This window comes from Diorhabda carinulata, chromosome 9, assembly GCF_026250575.1.
Source record: "Diorhabda carinulata isolate Delta chromosome 9, icDioCari1.1, whole genome shotgun sequence".
Classification (NCBI taxonomy): Eukaryota; Metazoa; Arthropoda; class Insecta; order Coleoptera; family Chrysomelidae; genus Diorhabda; species Diorhabda carinulata.
In genome coordinates this window covers 12759376-12779947 of record NC_079468.1, presented here as the reverse complement: position 1 = coordinate 12779947, position 20572 = coordinate 12759376, and the positions used below count along the sequence as shown (strand labels likewise).

At 32.1% G+C, this 20572-nt stretch overlaps 2 protein-coding genes across 3 annotated transcripts in view; one reads left to right on the top strand and one right to left on the bottom strand.

Moving 5' to 3' along the window:
* LOC130898271 (uncharacterized) overlaps positions 1-15744 on the top strand; it is a 92228-nt gene extending 76484 nt beyond the window's left edge. For both annotated transcript variants that reach the window (XM_057807441.1, XM_057807440.1), the window contains one exon: positions 10400-15744. In XM_057807441.1, coding sequence (XP_057663424.1) covers positions 10400-10688 — 289 coding nt within the window. In that variant the 3' untranslated portion in view covers positions 10689-15744. The remainder of the gene's footprint in view (positions 1-10399) is intronic.
* Positions 15745-19073: 3329 nt separating this feature from the next.
* Positions 19074-20003, bottom strand: LOC130898033 (40S ribosomal protein S6). Its single transcript, XM_057807068.1, has one exon. The coding sequence runs from the start codon at positions 19867-19869 to the stop codon at positions 19123-19125; it is 747 nt and encodes a 248-aa protein (XP_057663051.1). The 5' UTR covers positions 19870-20003; the 3' UTR covers positions 19074-19122.
* Between the last annotated feature and the right edge of the window lie 569 nt (positions 20004-20572).

Genomic DNA, 20572 nt, shown 5'->3' with positions numbered 1-20572 from the left:
AGTTAAACAGACAAGCTATTTGCAAGAATGCTGTTGAATTACAACTGCATGGTTTCGCTGACGCTTCGGAAAAGGCTTACGGAGCCTGTGTTTATTTGAGAAGTATTGATTCCGATCAAAAGGTTCATGTATCCCTGTTATGCGCCAAAGCAAAGGTGGCACCTATAAAAACAATACCAATCCCGCGGTTGGAATTATGCGCAGCATTGCTTCTAGCCCGCCTAACAGATAAAGCTAAAACTGCTTTGAAAATTCAATTCAAATCTTTCACACTTTGGTCGGACTCAACTATAACTCTAGCTTGGGTACGCACAAGCCCGAATCTGCTAAAAACATTCACGGCCCATAGAGTGGCAGAAATTCAGTCTCTCACTAAACACGCCGATTGGAGGCACATCCCCACCCACGATAATCCAGCAGATATTGCTTCAAGGGGAATATATCCTAGTCAAATTTTAAACTCTGATTTGTGGTGGCGCGGCCCTACTTGGCTAGCTAAGGACCCACGTTTTTGGCCCAATGACAAGCTGGAGGTGGTTCATGATTTACCTGAACTTAAATCCAGTCTTCTGACCAATGTTGCGCCCCCTACTCTGAGTTTTCCCTTTGAACGTTTCTCAAATTTCTCAAGAATGCAACGAACAATGGCATACATTTTACGATTTAAGGATAATTGTCTTCAGAGAAATCGCAGAAGAGGCGGTTCTCTTACAGTACAGGAGTTAAGTGATTCTCTAAAATGTCTCATTCGAATTTGTCAATCTCAATCGTATTCTACCGAAATTGAAACATTGAAAAATAACAAGCCTTTGAGCTCCCATAGTAATCTATTAAGTCTTAGTCCCTTTCTAGAACCCGATGGTTTGCTACGCGTAGGAGGGCGACTAAAACATTCAAATTACTCCTTTGACAAAAGGCATCCAATTTTGATCAATTCAAAGCATCATTTTTCAAAGCTACTATTTTTACAAGAACATGAACGCCTATTGCATGGCGGCCCTCAGCTGCTCTTAAGCACTATAAGAGAAAATTACTGGGTTATATCCGGTAGAAATCTTGCACGAAAGACTGTTAAGAATTGTGTGAAATGCTTCAAATTCAATGCTAAAACCATACAGCCAATTATGGCCAACTTACCGCGCGATAGAACTAATCCTTCTAGTGCATTTTCAATAGTGGGAGTTGATTACGCGGGGCCATTTATGATTAACGATAAGAAAGGTAGAGGTTGTCGTTTAAGTAAATGTTATATTGGCGTATTTATTTGTTTATCAACTAAAGCAGTCCATTTGGAATTGATTTCTAGCCTTTCTTCAGAATCATTTATTCAAGCGCTATATCGTTTTGTCTCTAGACGAGGCAAACCATCAAAAATATTGTCCGACAATGGAACAAGCTTCGTCGGGGCACAGCGAGAGCTAAAGGATTTTCTAAAACATGGCAGCAACACTATAATCGAGAAATGTAGCTCTCAGAATATAGAGTGGAGGTTTATACCACCCTACTCTCCTCATTTCGGAGGTTTGTGGGAAGCAGCTGTCAAAAGCGTAAAGCATCATTTAAGGCGCGTTTTAACCCAAGTTCATTTATCATTTGAAGAATTTGCCACAGTTCTCGCACAGATCGAGGCGATTTTGAATTCGCGTCCTTTATGCCCACTGAGCTCTGATCCCAACGATTTTGGACCTCTTACCCCAGCTCACTTCTTGATTGGAAGACCAATAATTGCAGCACCTGATCAAGATGTCACCGACATAAAAATGAATCGACTTTCCAGATTTCAGCTCGTACAACAATTAGCACAGCACTTCTGGAACAGATGGAAATCTGAGTACATTGCGGAGCTCCAAAGACGCACCAAATGGAAGTCCAACCAAGGCCATCTAGTAGAAGATTCTCTCGTTTTAGTGAAAGGCGAGAACACTATGCACACTCAGTGGTTATTAGGTAGAATCAGCAAGCTCCATAGAGGCCCTGACGGTATCGCTAGGGTCGCTTCTATAAGAACTCCCTCTGGAGAAATCATCAAAAGAAGCTTTCAAAAAATCTGCCCCCTTCCAGTTGACCTTTGAAAGCCATCCTTATGCTTTCAACGCGGGGAGTATGTTCACGCCAGAATTAATTCAAAACTCATGAAAACTGGCAACGCTGTCCGACCAACCGACTACTGAGCGAATGGAAGAAATGAGATATATAATAAGTTCTGTTGTTAAAGCTATGTAAAAAATTTTCTTACAAATAAATGTTAATGTGAACGTGTTAATAATAACTATAATACAAAACACTACGTATCAACATTGTTTGATATCAGCCTACTACAATTTGAATAAACATTAAGTAAACATGGTAAAGGGCAAATGAATTGTAGAAGTGACAACTGCCTACTATTTTAAAACTTTGTAATTAAAAACATAATAGAAGTGGTTAAAGACTCATGTTAATTTCATACGAGCAATCACCTCCTGAATTTTGTCGCATGAATTTAGAATCACCCATTCTAATCAGAGAATCGAGTACAATGTCTAAGAGGAATAAAACAATACCATTGTCTACATGGTCTAAACGTGCATCAATTCTTCTGTCCGATAAAAATAATGAAGGGCTGTAAAAATTAGTGTCGTGGATTTATACCAAATTAATCGCCAAATTCTAAAAGCCAGTCGAGTGATTTTATCAACTACAAAATACGAAAAAGGGCGTTGTCAATATGCTCTAAAATGTGAAAAAAATTTTCTTAAATTAAAAAAGATTACATGTAACATTATATCAAATGCAAGCAGTGAACTGAATAGACACCGAATTTGCACAATACGTTGTAGTTCATTATGATCGAATTGTTGGCTAAGGATTTACCCCCAACTTTTTCATCTAACGATAACAAGGTTTTCCAGAAAATTTCTAGTATAATATTATTTTGGCAAGGAACGTTTTAGTAGTGTTTATGCTTTAAAAGGCAGTAAGGTCCTGCTGTCTTAGAAAAAAGTCGTGTTGATTGCTGCTCCGAAGGTAACTTCGTTTTCCAGAGAATTACGAGCAATTCAATTCAACCAAGTTGTTATTACTAATTGTTGAAAGTGTAAAGTGCAAACTTTTCTGATAAGTAACAAGTAAGATTAATCATAGTTTATTGAGTTATATATACATTGAATTCAAAAGTTCAAGTTCCGACAGGATATCCACCCGACTTTTTGCGCGGTGTGGTAGCGATAATAACAAGTTTCTACATAGATAAGACCTGAACAACTGGAACTTTTTAGTGGTGAACGAAATATTCAAAACCAGAGACGGACTAGGAAATCTCAACGGAAAGAAAACTAAACAAAATGGGCTGTAATGGAAATTATACAAAGAGGAGAAGCGACAGAGAGGAAGTAGAAATATTCAAAAAAGGCAAAAAACTTGGAAGATCGCCGTCAAAGAACCTAGGAAAACTAGAACACGCCATGTAGTCGCCCAAGGATTCGAAATGGAATCAGATCACTCAGAAGAACTAAGAATCAGAATGGCAAACTTCATAGAGAAATAACTGCAGGTAAAGATCGCAATAAAAAGCTCTTTAAAGTTAGGAGAGAAAACATGTTTAGTCAGATTGGCCAATCAAGAAGACGGTAATAAGATTCCTAAAAAATCTCCAGAAAAGTGAAGCTACATCTATACAAAACAATAATAAGACCAACAGTGAGCTACGGAGGCGAAAAGTGGTTTTTTAACAAAGTAAAGGAAGAGAAGCTAGATATATGGGAAAGAAATACTTGGAAGGATACTGGGCGGTAAAGAGGAGGGAGATTTATGGCTGAGGAGAACAAATAATCAAATAAGGAATCAGTTTGGAGAAGCAAAACTAAGCAAGGATCCAAAAAAATAGAGTGGTTGGGTTACATACAGAGAATGCCAAATTTTTGAGCAACAAAAAAAATGATGGACATAAAACAAAGAGAAATAAGAAAAAAGGAAGACCTAAGAGAGAGATAGAAAGGATTTTAGTACTGGAAAACGAATGCAAAAAATAGGAAAGAGTGGAAGGAAATCAATTCCATCCTATGGGCCTAAAAGACACCTACATATAATATATATATCTAAATGTTCTTGATTTTAGTTCTCTTCAAGAACATTTAGATGCATTAATATATCAAAAGGTCTAAGAAATATGAAATTAAATATATATATATATATATATATATATATATATATCTCAAATACAGGATTTCTACTATTCACCTCTGGAATCATTTCGAAATTCAATCGACTTGATATTAGCATCCTCAAGTGTGTGCATACTATTCTACTTATAATGCAGTCTCCTTTCTATTACGCATCTCACAGTCAAAGGCAAATTAGGCAAGTTGTATAGGGGTATACGTTCAACGTTATGATTGCTAAATTACTTAATAAACTTGAAATTTAGTAATAACAGTTACTCAATTGATAAGCAAATAGTCAATTGTTCTGAGGCTACAATTGGCTCAATAACTTCAAAATTCAATATTCATATTCTCCATGGTGATTCTTTCCCTACGTCTCGTCAGTTTGGATATTTTTGGAACGTTACAAAAAAACTTTCTGCGAACTACATAGTTTATATTCAATACAGGGACATAAACTTTTGTATTTAAGAAATTATTACGAAAAAGAAAACACATTATATTCAGGCAAATATTTGTTATAGATAAACATAAAAATTCTCAAAAATAATATCGTCTAAGTAGCCGTTGTCTCGCCCGTGGAATGGAATACCTATGACTTGGCCCTTTGATTTTCGAAAACTATTCGACACATAGTGCCGGGTATGTTATCCATTTCTTTACGAATGGAGAATTGTTTTCAATTTATTAACATAGACTTGATTTTAAAAAAACTTCATAGAAATATCTCAGCTGAATATAATTCTGGACTGAAGGGAGGCCAAGGAATTTATTTGCTTAGGAACATTTCTTTAATCACTGGTAAACTATCGTTGGTGTCTTCTTGCTGCATCAATTTTCTTTCGTTGTAATTTTCAAAAAGTAGTAACTGTGATAGAAAAAATTAACAGTTAACGAATTGCCACGTGTGTTTTCAAAAAAGTTTTGATTGTTATTAATAGTCGTATGGGTTGCTACGAACTTTTAAACCCACAATTTTTTGAAATCCACATCTGACCACTAATTAATATTGTGTAATTAGTACTACGATCGAAATAGATGGCGTAATGGCGTAAAAATGTTGTGTTTGTGTAAAATTGTTTTGAAGCGATCCATCGTGTGTAAATAAGTGAAGAATCGCGCGAGAGCTGTCTCGTACCCTCTCCCCTTACGGTTTATACCCTTACGTAGTGCAAAATAAATGGCTCACCCTGTATAACGTTATATTAAGCGCAGAAAGTTATGCATTTCGCACTAGTGCGATTCGAAGATATTTTTTCCATTTTAGAGACTAAATCTATTTTTGTCTTTGTTACAAATAAAGGTACCTATACAAAAACTACATCTATCCCAAAAATATTTTAAAACGGGTTTTAATAATATGGTTGTTGTATTTAAAACAATCTCACGTATAATTTGTTGTAGTATTTTTGTGTGTATTTTAATATAGCACGTTGTACAAATCACTTGTGTTAAAAAGGCTTTATTCTCACTTCAAACACGTATATTTCTATACATAATAATGTTTTTTATGACAACATTATGGTACAAATCAAAGACCAAAACAATTTTTTTTACCTTTAAGGGTAAAAGTAAAGACTATTTTGAGGAATTTCTTTTTGACACTAAAACTACAAACCACTATGATATTGGTATCACCAATTAAAGGCCAGGAACCAGCGGTAAAAAACGTTAAATTTGGAACTTTGTGATTCAACGTCGAGTTTTATGAAAATTTGGATTCAAGCTCTACTTACCCCCTTATTCAAAATCTACCCTGTTCTGAAGGGTGCTTTCTATTTTTAGTATCGTAAAAAATTAAGAAATCTTCGATTATAGCATGTATTTGAGTAAAATACACTTTAAATGAATTATTCGTAGTAATATTGAAAGCTTTTTTAAAGACACTTATTATAATCTCGATTCTCATGAAAACTAGAATTCAATTCAAAAAAATTTAAAATCTCGGGTAAAATGAAGTTTAATTGTATCATTTGTAAATCTGTTGATATTACCAAACACGTTTATGATCAATCAGATTCATGCAACCCCTCCAAATCGTCCCGTAAACATATAAAAAGTTGAAAAATAATCTCAATGATTCTTTTATAATTAAAAATTATTTTAAAGTGTATTTTTATTGAATTGAGAATATTTTGTCAGTATTTTTAAGAAGTGTTTCTTTTTTTACAGAAATAACAAAAAAATAAAAACATTTCTAAAATCAATAAAAGTTTTCATTATATATATAATAATATAAAAAACAATTTTGAATATTTATATTTCATCATAACTAATATCTTCTTCCTGTTCTCGTTAGTCCACGTGCTCTATTTCCTCGTCGCTATCAGCGTCTTTTTGAGTGTCAAAAATAGACGGTCTGTTTAGACAAGACTCTTCTGAGCAATTAGGGCAAGCACTATTACAGTAAAGTCCCACCCGCATTTCTATCCGCACCCTTTTTCGCGAAGGCAAAATATAATCTCCAGTAGTTCCTCTGGTGCGGGTTGATTAGGATTTTCTATGGGCAGTAAAGTGCCCTCTAGTTTAACCGAACCCCAATCAACCAGATTGATATTTTTTTCTCAAGCTACATCTAAGTCTGAAGGTACACTCTCTTGAAATGTTCATCTAAAGCTCCAACTGTTGGTACGAGTGATGACAGCTCAAAAGCCTTTTTGTTTGTAGTTAAATTAACAAGGGTGGTACCTGATTTGTTCCACGTATTCGGACAATTTTTTATACTATTTATTTACAATTGTGTCTTTACTGATTCGGAATAATACAATGGTATAATATCTACCTGCTTCCATGATATTCTTAAGAGTTGCACTAGTATTGTAATAAATATTCACCTTCTTTTCTACGTCGGATCGCTTTTTTAATATGACAATGAATTTTGTTCCACTTTGTTCTAGAAGGCGGGAGTAGAGTCACAACCAGTAAAGAATAATATCTGTAATATTTAGCTACTCAATTTTTAATATATTAGTGGAGCAGAATTTTGCTTTCCAAGTTTTAAGAAATAAATTTTTTCTTCCGCCTTCGCTCTTGCAGTCAAAATTATTAGAATATATTTATCCTCTGCTACAATAACTTTTTTCAAGTTTTGAGTGATCATTGACACCAGTCTCAACAATCAATTTGATCTTACATAAGGACCGATATAAAGCGATTCTTGTTTCGGTAATTCGTAAAAAAATTTTCTTGTTTGATAGTTAATTTTGAATCCTTTGTGAAATTGAACTCTTTTGAGATGACCGGCGACTTCTTTTTAGATTAGAGAATACCGTTATAATACTTTCACTATCAGCCAACTGCTGCTCGATTGTACGTTCCACGTTTCTCTTTTCCAATGCTCCAATATTCGTGCCCCGCAATATTGAAAAAGAAGTAGTTGGTTGGAATTTTTTTTAAAAAAGCATTTTGTAGGAGATTTTAAGTATTTCAACTTAATATCAATTAAAACTTTTTTCAACCTATGGTTTCGAAAAGGGGTTACATAAGCCATATTTGGTACGCGAAGGCAAACTTTAACCTAATGTATTTCCTTCAATTTTTATTATACATAAATTTAAAAAAGCTCAAAATTTTTGGCAAGAAAAACCCTACAATTAAAATTTTAAACATTTTCTCATAACATGAATAGTTTTTGGTTTATTTAAGAAAAATTCTTTTTTTTTAAGTGTTCAATTTAATCATTTATTTTTTCTAAAATAAGCATTCAGAACCAGTAAAATCACATGGATCATATCAATAATACATAAATGAAGTTAATTGCAAGTAAATTGCGATTAATTTCAATTAGGGTAGTAATGGCGAGAGCATAATTCTTATGCAAAAGACTTTTGACAGCGCTCATCAAGTTTTTCTATGTGCTTTGAAAAAGATCTCTCGATATTTTACCAAAAAATTCATCAATTTATTTGAGGTTAAGGGGTTTCAATTTCGGGGCTCCCCAATAATAGCATTTCTTCAACGAGCAATAACTCAGTAATTATTGAATTTACAGAGGTCATTAGAAAACCAATCTATTTGTTTTTTTATTAGCTAGATTTTTGTTTTTGAGATTTTGCTGATAAAATGTAAACTATTTAAGTTATTCATGAAAAACTGCACGTTTTTTCAATCGTTAATAACTTCAAAAGTACTAACTTTAGAAAAATAACTTTGTAGAATAAAAGAATTAGACAATCTGTCGACCTACGAAATTATTTTGATGAAATAAATTTTCATCTCCAAGTGACATCCACCCCAAAAGCAAAAGCACCTTTCAGCACAGGGTATATTTTGAAGGTTATAAATGTTACCTTCATACCAATTTTCAAAAAAATCGACCTTGATTATCAAAATTCCACGGAAAATCGGCTTTTACCTGGCCTATAACTGAATAATGTTGATATCTGGATTACAAATGTACTAATGACTTTGGCAATTCAGGTGATTAGTCAAAAGGGAAGTTCTCGAATATTCGAGACAAGATTGGAACCGTGAAACTACAGTATTCCTTTACATGGTTATGATGCATTTTCAATGCCTTATTAAAGATTTTTCTTTTCCGTATCAAATATTACGATATGGAAAAATACGATTAAAGTATCTACAAATCCGTTTTTCCATAATAATTTGAAAAACAATTTTTTGAGGCAAACCAAATAGAAGTACGTTTAAGCATATATTGAATACTTTCTAAATACACAGATTTAATTGGGGTATGGGACACATTATCCAGTTAACAAAGAAATCCAAATTTTTGTTCTATGGTTTCCAGTTTGGTTACACTCCACAGATTTTCTTATCTATTCACTTTGTGCCAGTCCAAAACAATTTTTTTCAATCAAGTTAAATGAGTGAGTATGTATACATATTTCTCTCGATCCGATATCTGGCGACTCTATCAAGCCGAAGTCGTTCGACGTGACTACCTACATTGGTCCCGAGCTTAACCGATCCTATCTAGTTGTGAACTCTTCCCTACAGTCACCCATTGAAGGAATCGTTATAGATATATGCCATTTGTAATATTTGCAAACGATGCCTATTCTTCCAACACAGGAAGAGAAAATTTTCAACTATCCAGGGCAAGAAGATGCGTGTGCACAATATAATTATTGACCGTGGCTTCAGCTCAGTGTCATCACAAGATTCTGTTAATGAATTACCACTTCAAGGAAGAATGTTCAACTGGTTATCCCAACAGGATTAGTTCGTTAGAGATACCTTCAGATCATACTTCAGCAGATTCCGAGCAAAACGAAAGCATTCACAAATTGACCACAACACAGAGACTACAAGTGGTTTATTTACTCCGATTTATTCCTGGTTAATTTTATTATAGCATTGGGTGTCCGACACCGGTCTGGAAACAAATATTGGGACCAGTACATATGATACAGTAAAATGTTAATCATTTAACAGTACAAAGAACATATCAGCGGTTTCTTCAGACCAGTTTTTACTAAAGATCATCCCGTACGGTTCCGAAACGAAAATAACAGCTCCTCACACAGTGTTCACAAAATTAATGAACTGCAAGACCGGAAGACGCAAACTTAAGTTTGGACTAAACATATGCACTGTACAATTGATGACTGGAAAAAGTTATTGTTCATAGATCTAGAATGTGTCTTTATGTTGAATATGTACGCGGATATATTGAACAATTCTTATAAATTTCGATGTTTTATTGAATTTATCAAATGGAGTAGGCAACAGGCAATCTGCCTAAAATGGAGTAGGAAGAAGAACTTATTATTTATGTTTAAACAGTGGATATAATGAGTCCACGTGGACTGACGCTTTGTTAGATATTTATTTTTCATTTCTTAATTTAGTATGAGTCTCGTGCGTATTTATGAAATATTGATTGATCCTCGCATAACTGTCTTCTGCAAAAACTATAGATACAGTAGAAACTCTTTTTTTATTAATACATAGTTAAGAGCCATTCATATTGTCTAATATATTAGAAACGCCGCCAAATTTGATTTTAATTTCACTTCTATAAGACTACTGAATTAGAAACATTTGTAAGAGTTGATGTTCACCACATCAGCGACAGATGGCGAAAATTCTGGGCGTCAAAATATCTTAACATAAAAATACATTAATAATGTGTATCTAGGGATTCTTCAATGTATGGTACGGGTATTGATGCTTTTTATCTCTAATTTTTGCAAGCTTTTCTAAAAAGTAGTCTCATTGTTCCATTCATAATTTAGTACTTACATATATGTACAAGTATATACCATTAATTGCGTTTCGTTGTGGTGTTTTAGGCTCGAAGGTTGCCCCCGTGTTCATCTATCCACCATCGCTTCAGGACGTCAAGTAGTCAAAGACGACAGATTACGCCAACAATTCGCAAACCAAGTTGGTGCTTTGGCCTTTGATTGTGAATTCGATACCGTTATCGAATCTATCCTAGGTAATTGTAAGGACAGCTTTTGCGTCATCAGAGGAATATCAGACTACAAAGATGGGACTAGGAGAAAGGAATGGCAACCTTATGCATCTCTCGCTGCCGCTAGTGTTATGAAAGCGATTATTTGCGGATTAGAAAATTAAATTCTTTTCATTCAAATAACTTATGATAGTAACACTGATTTTTATTTCATTATGGACAATAATTAAGGAATTCTGCGATATATTACAGTAAACGAGGGATCATGTTATAAAAATATCCAATTTTGACCAACAATCGGGAAAATTTATGTAAGGGCACAACTGGGCTTAACTTATTTCAACTATCTCTAAAAAATATCCAAATATTGGTGACTCAATAGATAAAATTAAATTGTGTTTAATAAAAGTAACTTCACAATAGTCTTTAATTCAGTTCTGCTACTCCAGCTAGAAAGAGCTGAAGAACCAATATAGTTATTATAACCTATTAATTTTTTTATCATTAAATTGTCTTGTAAGTTTCAGAAATAAGTATTTGTGTACTTCTACATCATGTCGCGCGTCATAGTAGTTTTTCTCTGTATTACTTCAAATTTTTCATTGTATCATTATGTATTTATAATGACCATATTAACTCATACTATTTGACACACCTAGTTACTGTAAAATTTCGTATAATTCTGGTATCACACTCCTCCAAAAGATTAAATACAGGCTTAAATGAAAATTTTCGAAGGAGCAAACGAAAAAGTCGAAATTCATAATAAATTGAACCATCTAGAATTGAAAAAAAAAATCTGAAAAACGATTATATCCACCTTTGGCATAAATAGCATCCTGGTATATTCAACCCCTACCTAAAAAAAATATTTCCATTTGATTCAATTTTTCCCAGATTTAAATAAACATTACCTACTCTTGATTATTCAATTGGGTTTGTTCAGCGCTTTCCATAAGTTTTCTGTGGTATTGAAGTCTGGAATACAGGATGCCGATTTCCAAGTATTTTAACAAATAATTTTTGAAAACCAGTCCAGCATATGAACGGATGGCATTATCTTGCATTTTCGCCCATATATAAATCAAAAGGGCCTACATGCTATTAATGAAGTGTCAGCGGTAATAATTCCCCAGTATTAGGTCGTGTATGTTGTCAGTAAATATCTCCTCAAATCATGATATTAGTCCTTCTTCAAATAATGTGGAAAGTTGCATTACGTTCATTGGATCTTTAAAATGTTGTAAAGACAATATCTGGACTCATCTGTAAATAATACACATTCCTAGCCAGACTAAATACTTCTTGTTTTCCTGCAAAAGGTCACCTTCTTCTTTGTTAATCAAATAGTGATATAGGACACCAGAGAGCAATTCTAGATTTCAAATTAGATTCTTCTAAGTCTAAAATCGATAAGTTCCGGCACTGGTAAACCTTGTACCTCATGCTGTTGAATTTGTAGGGTATGGCATGTGTCAAAAACTAAGAACTGTGCCTGGATTGGTGTTGTGATTCTATTTCACTCCTGTTCCTTTGGTCATAATCTGTTTCTTCCTATGTAGGACCTGCTGTTGTTATATAAGTTCCAAGGACCATTCCCGTAATAGTGCCATTTAGACACATTCACTGCGATTCAAATTTAAAATTAGTCTACATTAATTTTTTGGAGAAGTATATTTTTAACAATACATTAATTCAACCAAATATTAAAAACCTAAATAACTTTTTAACTGTTGCATTTATTTTGTACTTTAGAAAATGTAAGCGATTTCATTGAAATTATTTTAGTAGAGAAACGAGGTAAATTTAGATATTTGTGATCAAACTAAATCTATTGCAACTAATAAAGATACTAGGTAACTAAATAATCATCTAGATTAAGAAGTATCAACGAGGAAAAATATTAATAAAAAAAACTTAGTGGGCACAATTTATTTTAAGAATTTATAATAGAGTACTGATTACAGGGTGTTCTAAAAATTTCTAATTTTTTTATTTTTCAATTTTTTTGTCTATAATTTTTGTTAATAGCTGTTATACAGAATACTATATCGATTCACCTATTTCTATTTCATACAAAGTATCCTCAGAATATTCCGGTATTCAAATGGCCTACAAATATTTCTTTGACAGGTGTCCATATTAATAAATAATAGTTCATTCATCTAAATTTTCTCTCAAGTATACTGCCGCGCCCTGTAAGTTAAAATATTAAACAATATCTTTAGATTTTAGAATAATCACTCTATAATATTGAATAAAAATGATTAATACAAATTAACAGTAGGATGTTTACAATATTCTAAATTTTACGAAAGTTACCAAAAATAGTGATATATGACTTTTATTCTACAGTAAAACAAGATGTTTGATTTTATATCAAATTGTCTATTATTCCATTTTGAATGAAATCAGTTATAAATTTGCTTATTTTTTAAATAAAGAAAAATCATTTATACACATTATCGAATTTAGTTACTGAATCGGTCATTTCAAAAACCTCATATGTCACTCATTTAGAATTTTTCAAAAATCAATAAAATAAATACAAACAAATGAGTTTTCAAGAACTTTTTTATGTTTAATTTAGTATTTGAGTGGTAAAAAATTCAAATAACGAATAAACTTCACAGTTTATTGATAGAAATAATGAAAAAAATATAAAAATCAGTTATTGATTTATGTTGTTTTAGCGGGGTTAGGGGTATATAATGTAACCAAAACAATCGTAGTAATCATATTTTTTAATGCTTATAATAGAGTTACACTTAAAAATAATCTTATTAACATTTTACATGTATTAATTTGTCATGTTTTAATGCATTGATGGTACATAGTCATATTCTCCATCATTTTCTTCTGGACTATCTTCAACATTTGCAGTTGGCCAGCTAAAAATGTTATAAAACGGCATATGCTCTCCCGAAATACTGACTTGAACTTGTTTTAAATCGTATATTTTCTTTTTATTGATGGGCACTTTCAAAGCATAGGCTTTGGTTGAAGGAAGTGAAACCGAAGTTATAATTTTTTTTATTAATGAGAATGAACGTTTAATCAATCTATCAATATATTCCTCGGCTACGATAGTTCCTTTCGATCTGAATCATACTGAAAACTCATGTATGTCAAAGTTGCGAATGACTTTATCTGGTCCTTTAGGACATTTTTTCCATAGGATTTAGTTGACAAACATGTTTTTTGTACAAATTTAGCCACCATTTCTCAAATTCTAAAACATCTTCAGTTTTTAGCTCTATGACTGTAAATGTTGAGCTGGGGTTCGAAACCAAATCAATGTATTTGTCTTCGCAAGTTATACATTTGTCGACTTGTGGTCGACCAAATCTTAGGGAAAAGTTTTCATTAAAGTATTGTAAGTAAAATTTGTATTTTACACTGAGATGTGCATATTTTTCGTTAAAAATTGAATGCATTTTTTTGACATCCAATCGTGCATCGAGATATTCTTCTCCTATATAATGTGTCTTTTTCCTAGGAAAGCAGAGGAATTGTTCGTGTATTTTTTGGTATATTTCAGAAGGCACTGTATTTGCTTTCGGGTGACAACCTCTGTTATCTGTAGGACTCTTCCCTTCATTAAGCAAATCACAAAGACAAGTGAACTTCAAATATGACATTAATGGCGATGGTTTACGAAATATTGTTAAACCAATCAAAACAAAGCAAATTTAAAAACGTCCTTCTCAGTCATAAACTCTCCTGCCATCTAGTAGTGCATGCCATGTCACTGACTAATGTTGTTTATACAATGAACATCTCTCACACGGTATTATGGAAACAGGAAGGAATGTATTGACTTCGTGGTTTTCACCTAGAATACGCATTTTCATTTAAGAAACTATTTTGAGTAAAAAAGGCATTTTGGAAAAAAGTGTGACTTAAGAGGTTTTTGAAATGACCGATTCATTTAAATTTTATATTCACTCATTTTGATCTCCCCCAAGCATCTGGTATTAGCAATCATGAATTTTTGTTGAAAATATTATGAAAAATAAAATAATCCATTTAAACAATTTTAGTAGTTATTGAACTGTTTTTACCCAGAATGTTTTTTAATTATTTAAACACATTTTATCATAAAATCAAACATCAACACGATTTAGCTAAAATCTATTTTACTTGAAAGTTTTAAGCATATTTTATGTATTTATTTATTTTTATACAAAAATTATCTTATACTTAAAGAAAACTTGATCTACTTACATCAATAATTGATAATCAAAAATTAATTCTCAATTCTATAAGAGGAAACAGACAATTCTCAAAAGTATATATGTCACATAATATAGTTATATCCCTAGGGATATAGGTGTACACAGTAACATGTCTATAGAAAAACGAATTATTACTATCTTGGAGCATAATTATAATACGGTCAATTTTACTCTTAAATAATTATATTACTTGATAAAATAATATATTTGTAAGCGTACAGTGCAGAATCCTCGATGTTGTGACGTTTCCGGGGCATATTAATGGCACTTGTTTCTATTCAAATTGATTTTATCTATAGATAATGTTTGAGAAAATAGTTTAACGACTTTTTGGACAGGAACTACATCTATTATATACTATATCTAGGTTCATATATAGATTTAGTAATATATTGTTTCGATAGTAAATTTTTAACCATTTAAACAGAGTCATATAAAAATATGGCTATACTGCGATCGTATTATCTTTATTTTCTTAGTAATATGATTAAATTGCTTTTAAATTACTATGTGACAGTATATAATTATATCCCTAGGGATATATTTATATTACGACTTTATCTACCATACTGTTGCACAACAAAAGTTAAGAAAGTTTGTTAATTTTGATTTTGTATTTAAACAAATTACTGAGTGTTTATATATTACATAATCTATATTTTTCATTTTATGTGTACTTTTTGTACCCTTTTGCACAATATCCTTGCAGTTTGAAAGAATTTGAGGTCTTGTATCATATCTTATTAAAAATTAAACTACATACATAACTTTCCTCTAACATAAATTACAGCCAAACAATACCTATGCATATTTTCAATCAGGTCGTACCATTGGTAGATTTGTCTGCAAAATCTTGGTTAGGTAAGTAAGTTCTTGAGGTGTCTGCGGGTTTGGTTGGTAGGAATTCAAGTCTCTTTATAACTAGTCCTAAGCATGTTCCAGCATTATTGACTAAAAAGAGCAGCATGAAACAAACATATAATATTGTTAATCTCTTGTACAGAAATCTCCGCAGTAATCTTTCAATCAAAAATCAACAATTCTGTAGAGCAATTAAAACAAATACCTCATCAACCTGCAAGTGTACCAACTCTGGATGGAGGAACTTCTTACACTTCTTGATTTGTAACTACTAAAGGAAAAGTCTGTAAACGAACATATCGACATCAGAATTGTTTCAATTAAACTGGAAGCATTCAAAAGACACTGTTGCATTATCCCGACAAGTACTGAGAGGTTCTCTTTTAGTAGATAGAGTCGGTGAACGATGTTCTGACTCCGACACATCAATAATATAATTTATTATTGGGCAAATGATGCTTCAAAAATAGATACTGGGCTACACTAATGGATATTTTGTGTTACCAAAAAATAAACTAAGTTATTTTGCTGTACACAATTTATATTGGTTACTTACTGTCAATGGTGATTTAAGAGGAAGAAACTCGTAATCACAGAGATACAGAATGCCTTGTCACCAAAAACCGTTACCAGAAACTTGTAGTAACGAGGACGTAAAACCATTCCAGAACTCTAGAATTGGAGTGCGAGCTGTAGCTGGTCTAACGACGAGAACAACTCTATTGGAGGTCGAAGTGTAACATTATTCTTTATATTATGAAACGAATTCAATCTAATCCTGCTTTGGACAATTTCTAATGTCTTTCGATTTAATTTGTAATCTCTTTGATGGTGGACATTAATATTTTATAAATTTTTATATTAGGACAAAAGCATATTGGTAGACATAATGATTTGTCATGAGCCATAATCTTCTAGGTATTGTTCTGTTTCTTCCACAACTGATTTTCAAACAAGTTTTAATACCATGTAAAGGCTCTTAATATCAAACTTGTTTGTTGACTTCTTAATTATTGATTGTAGTAGATAAAGGTTTTTGTTAAATTTTATAAGCTTGCCATATTATTTATCTGATTTTTTATTATAATTATTTGATTGTTCCATTTCAGCATTTTATTTTGTAAATCCTATATTATGACTGTACTCAACTATTTATTCACTTTGTTTTTGTATAAAAGAGTAATATATTGATTTGTAGAACATAATTTTCTTATTTCATTTTCCCACTGACGTAATTAATGTAAGTAGAAAGTAAGCATAGAAGTAAAAAGGGAAGATTAGGAAAGAGAATATAACGTCCATATTTTCAAAAGACATCAAATGATTCAAAATCGACCATAAGAGAGGTATTTTGAGCTTATACCAAATGCTCATTAACTCTAAATTCTTGATAGGCCAAAATAATTGCAATCGAAAGGTGCCTGGAAATGAAGAAATTATCATAATTTTGGTAGTTAAGCAGCTATCAAAGCACTGAGTCTTATATCATAAACTTAAAGTTGATATGGTCTTGTCAAAAAATACTTTTGAAATGTGTAAAATACCCACTAGAAAAGATACAAACGTATTTTATGAGCCTTTCTCTACCAAAATAAAGTTCTTTTAAGAAAGATTTCAGGAAGAAACTGAAAGAAAAGCACTTCCAGGGGTGAATTACTGCCAAAAAGTTCGTTTGATATCGCTGGTTCCAAAGAGTATTGGGATGTCAGCAAAAACAAAATACAGATAGGAGCGAGAATATAACCTTATTGAAAAGGGCACCCTAATTTATATATGTATGTTTTTTCGTTAATTTATTATACTAATAAATCAATTCAGTAATAGTATTAGCACTGGCTATAGGTCTCAACTTAATTTTAATTTGAGATGCCTATACTTAAATAATATATTTGCTGTTCTGATAAATTTCATCAGTTTTATAGTTAGAGCTATTAAAATAAATTTTTTGTTGGAAACCAGAATAAAGTATACATGTATTTGATTGTAATTTAATACGTGACGTAATAGCCTTACTCACTTGACTCACTCAAGAAATACCTTTAGTGATATGAGATGGTGTAGGTACGGTACGGAAATGAAATTAATCATTTCCGAAAAAAATTTTTTTTCAGTGCTCAAGCAAAATATATTGAATTTAACCTAACCACTTAAAATGCATGTAAATTTTTTTTTCAAATTCCTAACACTCGCTTTTTACAACAATGCAAATTAGTTTGATGGATCTTGTAGCGAATTTTATACTCTTTGAAATCGCTTTAGAGTTTTTTTGTGGCTCGTACTGGTTCATCAATAGGAGAAAAATGTTCAAAACTGTGTTACGATTCTTATTAGTGAACTAGTGCGAGTTACACGAAAAGACTATAAAGCTATTTCGAGGGGCATACAATTCGCTACAAGGTCCATCAAACTGATTTCATTATTGTAAAAAGTATTAGAAATTTGAAAAAAAAATGCATTTTAAATGGTAAAACTTTATATGTATTTAAATTTTAAGTACTTAAAATTGATATTAAAAGCTCAAACTAGGTGAGAATTTTTTTCTACGTGTAGAAACCTAACCATTCCTAAACTATGAATTCCATAATGAATGAATGAATATAGTGAAAAGTTCTTAATTTACGCTGTAAAGCATTATCTCTCCCTTATTGTAGAGTTTTGGAGAAAACTACAAATAGAGAAGTACTTACTTTTATTTTTGGTCATATATACTATCAAATATAGATTTTACTTCTTTAATAGGTAAAAGAACATTCAAATGATACATATGGATTTGAACCTTGATACTATACAAGATTAACATACATTGGGAAACATAAGGCAAATTGTTTTTGGTAATTCATAGTAAACTTGGGAATATTGGCTAATGGATACCTCAGAAAACTATATGATTAATGTAATCCCTAGCCAATATTTAAATTACTAGTTACTATTATTAGTCACTATATTAAGAGATGATGATAATGTATTTCATCTATGAGCTTTGTATTCTAAAATTATTGTCTTTTCAATTGAACATTGCTTAAAATACTTATCACAATTAAAATTAGTATATGCCAACAACTCCAATCAGAATAATAATGGTAAATGTAAAAACGGAGATACCACCTATTATATGAAACCTACCTACTTATAGCAGCTCAAATACTCTTGATTGAATAAAAAATACTTTATTAGTATAACTTTAGGTCATTTAGAGCTTGTAGCTAAAGATGTAAATACTACTAAATACACTTTTACTTCTAGAATTTATACATTTATAGTTTACTTTACTTAGCAATAATTGCTTCGAAAGTATATTCAAATTGGTTTCCGCTTCATCAGACAAATGTTCTCAAGATACCTATTACAAATAAGTTTTATCTACTAACTGATTCCTTAAAAATCTCTGAATCAAGCAAACTTCTAAGTTCTATTTTAATTAATATTAAGGTACTTCAAACAAAAATCAAGGAACTTCAAGAAGTTTATTTCTCAAATTATTTCAAAATAAAATACAAATTTACTTTTGTCCACTCTGTGTGCTAGACTTGCTATCTCGCATACTGGCAGACCGACGTCTCTTCAAGGATTCACGGCGAGCCTTAGATTCCTTTTTGTGTTGAGCCAATAGTTTAGCATAAATATCTTGTTGTTCTTTACGTTTGAGACATCTCTTCTTCTTGAGAGCTAAACGGTGACGTTTTCTCTGAAGTACCACAGGAGTGATCAAACGTTGAATTTTAGGTGCCTTAGTTCTCGGTTTCTTACCTTCCTTTTGCGGCAATGGGCGCTTGACTACATATTGACGAACATCATCCTCTTTACTTAGATTAAATAACTTCCGTATTTTAGAAGCTCTCTTCGGTCCCAAACGACGTGGTATGGTAGTATCGGTAAGGCCAGGAATTTCTTGATCGCCTTTTCTTACTATTATCAGAGCCAAAACGCTGAGATTTCCATCAACAATGCAACCACGAACTGATTTTCTTTTACGTTCACCAGTACGTCTGGGTCTGTAGCATGAATGGCCTTTTGAAAGTAAAAGACGTACTCTACTATTAGTAAGAACTCCCTGTTTCATTGGAAAGCCTTGCTTATCATTACCACCAGCTATTTTCAAAATATAGCCCTTCCATTCGTCACCAAGAGCATCAGCCTCAACTTCTTGCCCCATGCGTTTTTCGTAGAAAATACGAATTTTATGCTCATCCACTACTTCGAAAAGTTTTTGGCATCCTGTAGCCGGATATGAAACGTTCAACTTCATATTGATAGACTTAACACGCGAAAACTATTGTTTCAAACTTAACTTTGTATAATTTTCACTAAATACGGGATAAAAATCTCGTTAGTGTGCACATGGAACTGCCATGTTTCAGAAAGGATAAGTAAGAAAACTAATTTACCAACTCTACCGAATTTTAAAGGAAGTCAAACTCGAGCGCCATCTCTTAATTATATTATTCATTCGCGAATTATACTGGAAATCATAAAATAAGCTCAGTACTTTGATAAAGTATAATGTATTTCACATTTAATTGCAATTATGTTGCATTCTCTTATTATATGGAAACTTCATAATACATAGTCTAATTAAGGTGAAAAAGTCTCAAAATATAAATTTTTGACCAATGGAAGATTTCGCTTAGCTCCGTTCATTTCATCAAATCATAGAGCTAAAGCAGACCGTGAATTAAATATTTTTATTGAGATCGAAAAATTTTCTCAGTATATTCCCATATTCATTTTAATTGATTAGTAAACTTTGTTAATCCTTGGAAAATTGGAATAAAAATTAGGGTTTACTGATTTTTATAGTAGTATCACAGAATTTATTCTGTGGTAGTAGTTTCTCGAGGAAGTTAGGAAGGAATATTCATTTTGTTCACTGGTAACAAAAGTATGAATTCCAATTACATGTGTAAATTGAAATCATACTGGGAGATATTTGGAATACTGTTGCTTTCAAT